The 11,571-nt window shown below is 47.9% G+C and overlaps 1 protein-coding gene across 1 annotated transcript; it reads right to left on the bottom strand.

The window, feature by feature from the left end:
* Window positions 1-1,268: 1,268 nt before the first annotated feature.
* On the bottom strand, window positions 1,269-10,988 carry Hebp2 (heme binding protein 2). The gene is made up of 4 exons (XM_004651166.2): window positions 10,856-10,988; window positions 9,936-10,071; window positions 8,784-8,964; window positions 1,269-1,785 (listed from the first exon to the last, which is right to left on the bottom strand). Exons 1-4 carry the CDS (start codon window positions 10,952-10,954, stop codon window positions 1,587-1,589), a joined length of 615 nt encoding a protein of 204 aa, XP_004651223.1. The 5' UTR covers window positions 10,955-10,988; the 3' UTR covers window positions 1,269-1,586.
* Window positions 10,989-11,571: the final 583 nt, after the last annotated feature.

The raw sequence follows: 11,571 nt of genomic DNA on the forward strand, positions 1-11,571 counted from the left end.
GTTCTTCCACTTTGCTTCCTTGAGATAGAACCTGGAGCTCTCCAGTTTTGGGGTAAGACTGGCTGACCATTGAGCACCAGTGATTTTCCTATCTCTACCTCATGACTGGGGTCACAGGCATGCTCAGCTAAATCTGACTTTTTATGTGGGTGCTAGTGATTGAATTCAGGTCCCCATGCTTGGGTGCCAAACACTGTAACCTGCTAAGCCCTCTCCCCAGTTCCTGTGTATGTTTCCTCAAAAAAAAAATCTGTCTGATTTTCAAGCAGGAAAGGAAGGCCTTGACTTCATACTTATTTTTTGATCTTCAAATTTTGTCAATACCTGATGCTTATTTATTTATTTATTGGGGGGGGAGAAAATGGGGATGCCAACGCCTCCAGCCTCTGCAAATGAACTCCAGGTACACGCAACACCCTGTGCATCAGACTTATGTAGGTACTGGAGAATTGAACCTGGGTCCTTAGGCTTCCCAGGCAAACACCTTAGCCACTAAGCCATCTCTCCAGCCTGTCAACACTTTTAAGTGAGGGCTTTTTTGGGCACGGGAGCAGTGGATAGAAGGGGTCAAGGGCCCAACATCAACAGGGAAATGTAACAGCAGCCACCCAAAAAAAAAAGTTAATTGTTGTTTCCAACTTAATTTTATTTTACATCTTGCAATGACTGTCTTGATGCTGGGACAAAACACCCAACAAAAAGCAGCTGGTAAGAGGAAAGGGTGTATTTTGGCTTACAGTGTTGAGGGGGAGCTTTGCTATAGCAGGGAAAGGATGGTAGACCAGAAGCTGGACATGACTTCTCTTTTTAAAGTCCTTTTTATATTTTATTTATTTGCAAGCAGAGAGATACAGAAAGACATAGAGAGAATGGGCACTCCAGGGCCTCCAGCCACTGCAAATAAACTCCAGATGCATGTGCTGCTGTGTGCATCTGGCTTGCATGGGCACTGGAGAATTTAACTCAGGCTATTAGGCTTGGCAGGCATGTGCCTTAACCACTGAGCCAGCTCTCCAGCCCTGGCCATCACGTCTTGCCACAGCAGCCGGCAGAAAGTAGCGAGACAGTGAGCTGAGCTCTGGCAAGGGGGAAGCTGGGCTGTAACACCCCAAGGCCCTCTCCCAGGAACACACCTCCTCCAGTAATGCTTTACCTCTCAAATTGCCACCAGCTGGGATCAGGAATTCCAAACACATGAGTTCATGGGGGACACCTCATTCACACCACCTTACTTCTCCAGGCTGACATCCTATTTCCACACAGCATAATTCCTTAACATTATTTTATTGCTATTAAGGTAACATTCCAATAACACACCCAAACAGGAATGGGGGGGGGGACTATGACATTTCCCTGAGTTTTCAAAGAAATAAAGGCCACCAGAGTCATGACCAATTTATGTGTTTATAGATTTGTCCTATTACCTGTGTATCTAAATAAAGCTTCAAGCATTCAAAAAGCACATTGAAACTATTTTTCTTAGTTCTACTCCCATGTAGATTGCAGATCTACACTTTACTTAGGGGCTGACCAGGTCTACACTAAACACAAAGCTTGCTCCCGGCAATGGTCTGCCTTTCATTGCGTCATTCATTGTCCTTGGAGGGTTCACTTTTCTGAATCAGCCACACCTCATTGTTTCTATTGAGCAGCTGGAAAGGACTGTTGTAGCCTGCAGTATAGAAAACCTTTTCATCAAAAACTTTCCCTTCATCCCTCAAAATGCTGGCTAATGTCAAAAGCTGTTCTTGATTCTTCTGGCCACTCGAGAATCCATCAAAAGACCTACAAAAGATAAAGGAAGTAAACCAGCATGAGTGTTGTTCATTTTGATAGGAATGTCAGTGATTAATATTGATGGGACTGTCAATCCTTGAACAGCAGGAAGGAGTGGAGTCCCAGATGCTGGATGAAGGAGCTTCCTGGCAGCCCCTTGACCTTCTGTCCCTCTGGTGCAAGGTCTCTTGGGATGTGATGCTCGCTGGAGGATATCCAGGAGGAGGCCTAGGCCCCATCACTGACAGATTTGGAACCTTGACCGTCTTATGTGCTAGAATGTGTGCAGAGGTCTGTCTGGGTTCTCGTTTAAATGCACGTTCGGGAGGTGAGGAGTAGGACCTAAGAGTGCATGGCCAGGAAGTTTCTAGATGCATGCTGACAAAGCTGGTTCTCTAACCACACAGAATCCTCCTTAGATGCCCCTCTCCCAGACTTTAAATGCATTCACCTTTTCCGCCTCTCCTCTCTCCCATCCCTTTCTCTTGCTATATAGTTTAGGCTCCCCTCAAGTCACATGGCACAGGCTAGCCTCAAACTCATGATCCCGCTGCCTCAGCCTCCTCAATACTAAGGTGACAGGATTGTGTCACTACACCTGACACCTAGCATCTCCTGCCTCAGCCTTCCAAGTATTTGGGACTACAGGAGTGTGCCACCAGACTTAACTTAGGCTCAATTTTTACAAAACCTTTCTCCTTTCTTCCTCTTCTGGAATGAAGTGTACCCAGAGGGTTATAGATGAATATGATATACTTTAGACCTCTATAGACACATCCATAGTCCAATGGAAGAGACAGACACTGTGGCAGCTCTACGCATTCATCCTAAGAAGTGTTTTGACAGAGACAAGATCAATGTGCTTTGGGTGAATTGAGCATCTGGGCTAAGGGTGTGTTATGTGAATTGTGCCTGGATTGGAAGTTAGTTTTGCTGAACAAAGAAATCGGACAGATGAGGAAAGGAACTGAAGTGTAAGAGTACCAAGCATTGTCACAGTGGGGCATAAAACAAAACTAGAAAGGTGAGTGGAAACCAGAGGGAAGAACTCTACATATTAGCCTGCGACCTCTTGGGATTGCTGCAAAGGATGCTGAGTCAAAAGTAATCTGCTGAGGTCTGAGTAAGAACACAGGCAGAGAAATGGAACAGATTAAAGACAGAAGCTTGCTGGGGGGCTGCTATAAGGATGAGGAAGGAAAGCTTGAAGTGAAAAAAAATAGGGAAGAGAACAAAACTTTGTTACAAAAGGATGGGTGGGCTGGAGTGATGGCTTAGTGGTTAAGGTGCTTGCCTGAAAAGGACCCATGTTTGACTCTCCAGATCCCACATTAGCCAGACACATGAAGGTGAGGCAAGCACATAGTCGCACATGCCCACTAGGTGGCATAAGCATCTGGCATTCAATTCAGTGGCTGAGGCCCTGGTTTGCCAATTCTTTCTCTCTCTCTTTCTCTCTCTCTAAAATAATAAATAAAAAGAGGTCAGGCATGGTGGCACACATCTTTAATCCCAGCACTTGGGAAGCAGAGGTAGGAGGATTACTGTGAGTTTAAGGCCACTCTGAGACTACATAGTGAATTCCAGGTCAGTCTGGACTAGAGTGAAACCCTACCTCAAAAAAATTAATTAATTAAAAGGATGGTTAAGGAAAGATTGAATTAAATGCAGGGAAGATAATAAAAGTTTTGTTCTAAGTATCTTATATAAATATAAATTATTTAAACCTGCTACATTTCAGATAAGATAGAATCCCTCAAACAAGGGCACGGATCATGTCTGCTTTACTCAGTGTATTCCCGTACCAAGAATTCCTTCTAGCCTGCAGTTCCCTTTGAGTCTCCTATTGAGTGAATGGGGACACGTGTATATGACTTAAACCTGGTTAGGGGGTTAATTCAGCTCATCTATCATCTTCATCATGCTGATAATTCTCAGATGTGTTAAAAAGCATTTTGGCTCCTAGATTCACTGTTTATTTCCCTATGAACAGCCAACACTATGTTCAGTTCGAATACCCAGCACCCACATAAACGCTGGGCAAACATGGAGGCAGCCTGTAATCCCAGCACTGAGCAGGAGGAGACGGGGTACCCAGAGCAAGAGGAATGAATGCGCTCGGGGTGTGAGACCCCGCCCAATAAATACAGCGGAGTGCGATCAAGGAAGACACCTGATGTCAACTTCTGCCCTCCACATGCATGTGCACACACATGCACCCCCCCACACACAAACACACAGGTGCACACAAAGTGACGATGAGGAGAGACAAAAGGAACCAATCAGACATAATTTTTAGGCAAGTGGGCGGGATCTGGGCATTGGTTGTTCCCTAATCCTACTTATGAGAACCACCTGAGGAGAGCCTGCAACACCAGTGAGGCCTTTACTGAGACCAAAACGGCTTGGGTATTACAGAAGGCTCATTTTTTTATGTTTGTGTTCATATCTGTGCATGTATGTGCCAGTGCATGTGTGTGGAGGCCAGAGGACAAGCTTGGGGTAGTTCTTCACCCTCTCAAAAAATTTTTGCTGCATTTGGTAAAGTCTGGTAACGTTTTGGTTGTCATAAGTGGGTGTGGCATTCCTTCTGGAATCTAGTGGGGGAAACGCCATGTTCTGTGTGCCTGATTGGTCCTAGGGCAGACAGCCTCTAGTGTAAGCATTGCTTTCCAATGAGCTCCTGGGTGGTAAAACTGGGGAGAACTGGGCTTTGGTTCTAAACATCCAGACATTTCTATTCTGTAAGGGAGTAGCGTGGACTGGACTGCCATCTGTTTTCACAGCTGTCTTGGAACTGTCCACTTTAATCCCAGGACTCAGGAGGCAGAAGCAGTAGGATCACCAAGTTCAAGATCAGTCTGAGACTACATAGTGAATTCCAGGCCAGCTTGGGCTAGAGTGAGACCTTACCTCGAAAAACCCAAAAAAATAAAAATAAAAATAAAAACTTTCCAGCACTTTCTGTGCTGGGGCATGTTAGAACACATGTGGTTACTTTAAGAGTCCCCCCTCCCCCGACTTAAGTTGAGCAGGCAGCCTTGAAGTAGAACCTACTCTCTTATCTGTGGGCGTTCCTGCCTGTCTGGACTCCTACCTCGACTTCCACCCCCACTGCTGCCGCCTCCTGTTACCAGGGGAACGCTGGCACCCCTGAGTTACAGTCTTGGGTTCTATCTAATGCCTCCATGGCTTCTGGCATGGAAACTAAGTCACATGGAGTAAAACTTTCCCTCCTCCTCCCCAAAATTATAAAAGCAAGAAATTCCCTTTGTCCTTCATAAGCTGAAGCCCCTCTCGGGCTTTGGTGACCTGGCCATGCTGGGCCACGGTGTACTAACCCCTCGTCCAAAACGCCTTTTCCCCAAAGAAAGAAATCTGTCTTAGTGTTTCTTACCATTGAACTGGCCCTTTATTTCCTTTAAAATATTATTTATGGGGCTGGAGGGACTGCTTAGTAGTTAAGGCACTTGCCTGCAAAGCCAAAGGACCCAGGTTTGATTCCCCAGGACCTACATAATCCAGATGCACAAGGTGGCGCATGTGTCTGGAGTTCATTCGCAGTAGCTGGAGGCATTGGCGTGCATCTATTCTCTCTATATATCTACCTGCTCCCCCTCAAATAAACAAATACAAAATGATTTTTTTTTTTTTGCTGGAGATGGGGTCTGTCATTGGACTGGAGCTCCCCAATTAGGCTAGACTGGCAGGCCAGGAAGCCCCATGATCCTCCTGTCCCTGCATTCCCCAACAGTGGCATGAAAACACATGGCACTGTGCCCAACTTTCTGACACAGGCTTTGCAGACGGAACTCACGCTCTACTGACTATTCACCCCTAGATGGAGATGTTACAAGTAAGGAAACTGAACCCTGAGATGTTCACTAACCGAAGTCTCTTGACACAGAGTTTTGAAGCGATGTGAGTGTGCCACCCCAAGCAAGTCGGTCAGGAAATGAAGATCAACAACATGAATCAACAGTAATGTCAGGTTTTTTGTTTTGTTTTGTTTTGTTTTTTGAGGTAGGGTTTCATTCTGGTCCAGGCTGACCTGGAACTAACTATGTAGTCTCAGGATGGCCTCAAACTCACAGTAATCCTCCTACCTCTGCCTCCTGAGTGCTGGGATTAAAGGAGTGCACCACTATGCCTGGCAATGTAGTATTTTTTAAGATTTATTTTTATTTACTTATTAGAGACAGAGCGAGGGGGGGTGGGGAAAGAAAGAGAGAGAGGGATCGAATAGGTGCGCCAGGACCTCCAGTCACTGCAAACAAACTCCAGACACCTGTGCCACCTTGTGCATATGGCTTATGTGGGACCTGGAGAGTTGAACCTGGGTTCTTAGGCTGCCCAGGCATGCGCCTTAACTGCTAAGCCATCTCTCCAGCCCATGAGTGACACTTTGAAAGTTAAAGGATAAACAAATATCTAAGAAGCAGACTGGTCACCACGTGGACACTGCGGAAGTCAGTCGTGGGCGAGAACTATAATATGTGGCACGTGTGAGGGCACTAAGAGTAGCAAGGGCAGGTCCAGAAAGAGGGTGGGAGGGCTGGAGAGATGGCTTAGTGGTGAAGCGCTTGCCTGCAAAGCCTAAGGACCCCGGTTCGAGGCTCGATCCCCCAGGACCCACATTAGCCATATGCATAAGGGGGCGCACACATCTGGAGTTCGTTTGCAGTGGCTGGAAGCCCTGGCGTGCCCATTCTTTCTCTCTCCCTTCTTCTCTCTGTCTGTTGCTCTCAAATAACTAAATTTAAAATTTTTTTTAAAGATTATTTAAAAAAAAAAGAGGTTGGGAGTTGTTGCAGATTGTGAGGGATTTGATGAAGTTTTCAAATGGACATGAGGAATATGTTATGGGAAAGGGTGTATGAGTGATCCTATTATGATGTGGCAAAGAACCTGGCGAGTCTGTCCATGTCCTAATGAGATGTGTACCGTAGGATCTGTGAATGATCAAATACGATATAGGACCAGACAAATTTCTAAGCAAAGTGTTGAAGGTGTGGTTTGACTTCTCTTGAATTCTTACAGTAAAATACAAGAAATTGAGATAACCGAAAGACAGTGTTTAATTGGAAAGGAAGCAGAATTTAAAATGAAATTTAGTCTATCCATGTTGAAAGAAATAAGGGGGAAAAAAAACCCTAAAACTAAAAACAGCTTGTTCAAGAGAAAAGAGGGCTGCAGCCACGCAACTCTGACAGAGATTCTTCTGGGATGGCTATCTGTACTGAAGCCAGAGCCTGCGCTCCACGACTCACTCTAAAGCTACACAGCAGAGGCATTATCAGGGGCTAGTTACCCCTATATCACAAGCCCAGAGAACCAGTTAGTAAATGGGGAGAATAATTTCAAAGGAGGCTGCCTTGGGCGCCTGAGGCTCAATGGCCAGCACCAACTCAATGGTCTCTTCCCTGCCTTCCAGAGGAGCACCCCTTGACCACCCCAGGTTTGGCTTCAGTGACCTGCGGTGCAGCGTGGGCTGTGATAGCCAGCCTCAGTAGGGCACAGGCGGCAGCGGCCTGTGTCATCTCTGCTGGCTAACACAGTGAAGCGTGTGGCTACCTTCACTTGGATTTTAATTTTTTTTTAATTTTTTTTTATTTATTTGAGCGTGACAGACACAGAGAGAAAGACAGATAGAGGGAGAGAGAGAGAATGGGCGCGCCAGGGCTTCCAGCCTCTGCAAACGAACTCCAGACGCGTGCGCCCCCTTGTGCATCTGGCTAACGTGGGACCTGGGGAACCGAGCCTCGAACCGGGGTCCTTAGGCTTCACAGGCAAGCGCTTAACCGCTAAGCCATCTCTCCAGCCCTTCACTTGGATTTTAAAAGATGGATATCCTCAAGAATTGAGAGAACCACAGCAAGAGCTGGACCACCACACAGAATCACCTACCCCTAATGGAGTTGTTGGGGAGGGCACACCAGACTGGAAGAGCTGCTGGTGTGAGGAGCTGCAGATGGATGACTCTAAGCCGTGGCAGCTGCCCTCAGCGTGGGGTCACCCCAAGTCATTGAACAAAGCTGTAGAAGACGGGCCTCCAATCCAGTGGGGCACAGAGGATTGAGTTCCAGTGTCAAGATGTCAGTTTTTATCATCCCACTGTTGTATTGGGGAAGCACATAATGTTTGATTTCACAGGCTCACAGCTATAGAGAATTGGCCTCAGAATGAATCATACCTGCATCGCAGCCAGATTTGCTTGAGAAGATGTTTAGATGAGACTGGCTTTTAGACATTCCAATCAATATTGAAATGAGCTAAGGTTCTGGGGGCTCCTGGGATGGAGTGGATGCGTTTTGTAGATGAGAAGGGCACAAAATCTGCCTCTCAAGTGCTGAGATTATCTAAAAATTTTTAGGGCTGTCCAAATACACTAAGGCAGGTATCATACATTGTTTTTGAAGGTATTTTTATCTACCTACATTGCAGGAAAGGGTAGCCTTGTGTTTCTTGGGGCGGGGGGGGACTAAAATTTGCACTGTATTTTATATGTGGAAGGCAAGCAATAGCTTTCTTATTAAATGAATTGCTTATATCTCTCAACAGCACTTAGTAATATTTTAAAACCAAACCAGGGCTGGAGAGATGGCGTAGCAATTAAGGCACTTGCCTGCAAAGCCTAAGAATGCATGTTTGAATCTCCAGGTCCCATGTAGCCAGACACAGGGATGCAGGCATGCAATGTTGCACATGCACACAAGGGGGCACTGCGCCTGGCGTTTGTTCAAAGCAGCTGAAAGGCCCTGGCACACCCATTCTCTCCCTGTCACTCTCTGCTGCTTTCTCTCTCTCTCTCTTTCACTCTCAAAAACAAAATAATTAAATAAAATGAAAACCAGTAGGGAAACACCATAAAATGCATTAGACCTGTTTTTATGGAAGGGTGCAAACCCTGCTGGAGTTGCACGTGAACTAAATGGTGAAAGCATGTAGGTAAAACTAGCAGCCAGGAGACCTGAAGTCAGCGGGGCTGTAAATAATCCAGCACTTACCGTACAAACACAGTCATCCCAGCTCGCTCTTCAATGAAGACATCTGACTCCGAAGGCCGGGGTGGATCGGATTGCTGCTCCGAGGGGAGGTACAGCGAGATGGTAATGCTAGACTCGCTGAAAGGATCGGAGCCCGGCTCCACATAGCTCATCAGCGGAGCTGTCAGCTTTATTTTCATCTCTGTGTCATAAAAATGAAAGCAACCTTAATGACATGTATGACTGCGTGAATGTTTCCACTTATTCTTTCCAACGTGAGCTTGATTTACTGTGCATTACTGATATAACTATACGCTATGAAGGTAATTCTATCTTTACAAAATGGGCGTCATGGTACAATTATTTGGTATACATGAAATACTTTCTATACTACTGTGTTTTTGGTAAATACTGTGGCTTTAGAGGTAAAGGGGAAATGACAGATAACATGGCGAGTTCATTCTTTCTCCTCCTCCCCCACCCCCCAAGGTAGAGTCTCACTCTAGTCCAGGCTGACCTGGAATTCACTATGTAATCTCAGGCTGGGCTTCAGTTGATTCCTTAAAACTCAGTAAATGAGCTGGGCATGGTGGCGCACACCTTGAACCCTAGCACTCGGGAGGCAGAGGTAGGAGGATTGCATGAGTTCAAGGCCATCCTGAGACTACATAGTGAATTCCAGGTCAGCCTGAGCTAGAGTGAGACCCTACCCTGAAACACCCCCACCCAAAAAAAAAAAAAAAAAGTAAATGAGGTCTTAGAGTCTAAAAAACTTGTGTATACACACACACACACGCGCACACACACACACACACACACACACACAGAGTGAAAAAGTTGACTCAGTGATTTCTGCCCTTCCATATCTCCCTACCCCCTGATATCTCTTACAGGGCCAGTCACTGAATTTCCTGGGGCATCTGTCACAGGAAAGGACTGGTCACTGGTTACACACAGCCCCTGTTCCCTTGGCCGAAACAGGGAAAGGAAAGGGGTTGAAAAGTTCGACCCTGCAAAACTCCCCTCTGAAGTTTAAGTTCCTGAGGAGAAGCTGTATCTAAAAGCATCCTGGTTTTGGCGGGCTGGTAATTTTCAATTATAAACGGCATTTCTTCAATTAGCTGAAACTCCATCATAACCCACGGGTCTCACTCAGTCAACTACTTCCCTTACCTTTCTCGTTTTTCCCTTGTATGTAGCCGTTCAGTTTTGTAAAGCCAGCCTGGATGGCCGAATCCCAGTCCATAGACTCCACGCAAGTGCTGACCCATTTGGCTGGTCCGTAGTGTCGGATCTCATAACTTCTGGGCTAAAATGGAGCACACCCCAACCAGCTCCATGACATCAGGAAACTAGACAGCAATACAGACCGGTACCTTGACCCAGATCTACCTGGACCGGCTTGTCCAAGGTCTGCACATCTCCAGCGTCCTCTAGCCTGAGGTCCTGACTTTTTTATTGTTAGGGCCAGGAGGGAACCTCTTCCCCAGGCTTCCCCCAGGATTGGGGACTGCCAGAGCCCTGACCACAAGTTAAATGACACTGAGCATCCTTCACATTGAGTCTGGCGGATCCCAGAGGAGGTCTAGGACTAATCCAGTTTCTCTCCACCTCCACAGAGACAAGAAATGGAGGTGTGGCTGGTGGTGCACTCCTTTAATCCCAGCACTCAGGAGGCAGAGGTAGGAGGATTGATATGAGTTCAAGGCCACCCTGAGACTCCATAGTGAATTACAGGTCAGCCTGGACTAGAACGAGACCTAACTGCCGGGGGAAGGGTGGGGAGGAAGAGAGCTGGGCGTGGTGGCGCTCGCCTTTACTCCCAGCGCTCGAGAGGCAGAGGTAGAAGGATCGATGTGAGTTCAAGACCACCCTGAGACTACATAGTCAATTCCAGGTCAGCCTGGACCAGAAAGAGGCCTTACCTCGGAACCCCCCCCCAAAAAAAAAAGAAAGAAAGAAAGTAATGGAGGTGTGGCTCTCATATGGGGGAACAGCTCCGGTACTCAAATCGTACTTTCCACTTCACTCCACGGGGTCCCTCCGATCTTCAGACAAAGCTGCGGGGTGTGTGGGGGGGGACATGCGCCTACCTGGGGTCCTGCATCCTGCGGGGACATCCAGCCCGGCGTCTCCAGCTCCGGCTCGGCCACGCCCTCGGCTGCCTGCAGCTGGGGCTCCTCCTCGGCCATGGACGGGACCAGTGCTCGCCTACCGCGCCCTTGAGGCCTGCTAGCAGGGGACACCCCGAGTCCCCGCCCCGCCCGGGCGCCGCCGTGATGCCCGCAGTGCGGGGGACGCGCCGGGGTGAGGGTCGCCAGGGGGCGCGGCGACAGTCCCCGCCCCGCTTCCCGTGGGGTCTTCCCACCCTGGCTCCAGTCGGGAACAGGCTGCAGTGGGTGGCGTCCCGGGCGGAGGGCCGAGCAGCTACGGTTTCGGTGGAACTGGTCCGGGCGCCTCTCCTTGCCAGCGCCTGGGCAGACAGGTCACCCGGGCTGCCCGCCCTCGGGTGCCACCGCGCGGCCGCGCGCGCTTGTCACTGGGAGCTAGGCGTCCTGGGGCCGGCGCTCCTAGCCCCCGGCCAGGACAAGGGCCCCAACTCACACCTAAAAGACAACCTAGATCCCAAACAACTTTCAGGGATCCTGGAGGCGAGACTGGGTGACTCTGAGAGAATCGTGACCATTTTCCAGAAATCACCCCAAACCCATTCAGTCACCTCGCCAGGACTGGGAGAGGGGAGAAGGACAGACCCTAGTGCTTTTCAGATATTTTGATTAGATGGTTAGATTTCTCACTTCACATAACA

The sequence above is a fragment of the Jaculus jaculus genome, chromosome 9 (genome assembly GCF_020740685.1).
Source record: "Jaculus jaculus isolate mJacJac1 chromosome 9, mJacJac1.mat.Y.cur, whole genome shotgun sequence".
Lineage (NCBI taxonomy): Eukaryota > Metazoa > Chordata > Mammalia > Rodentia > Dipodidae > Jaculus > Jaculus jaculus.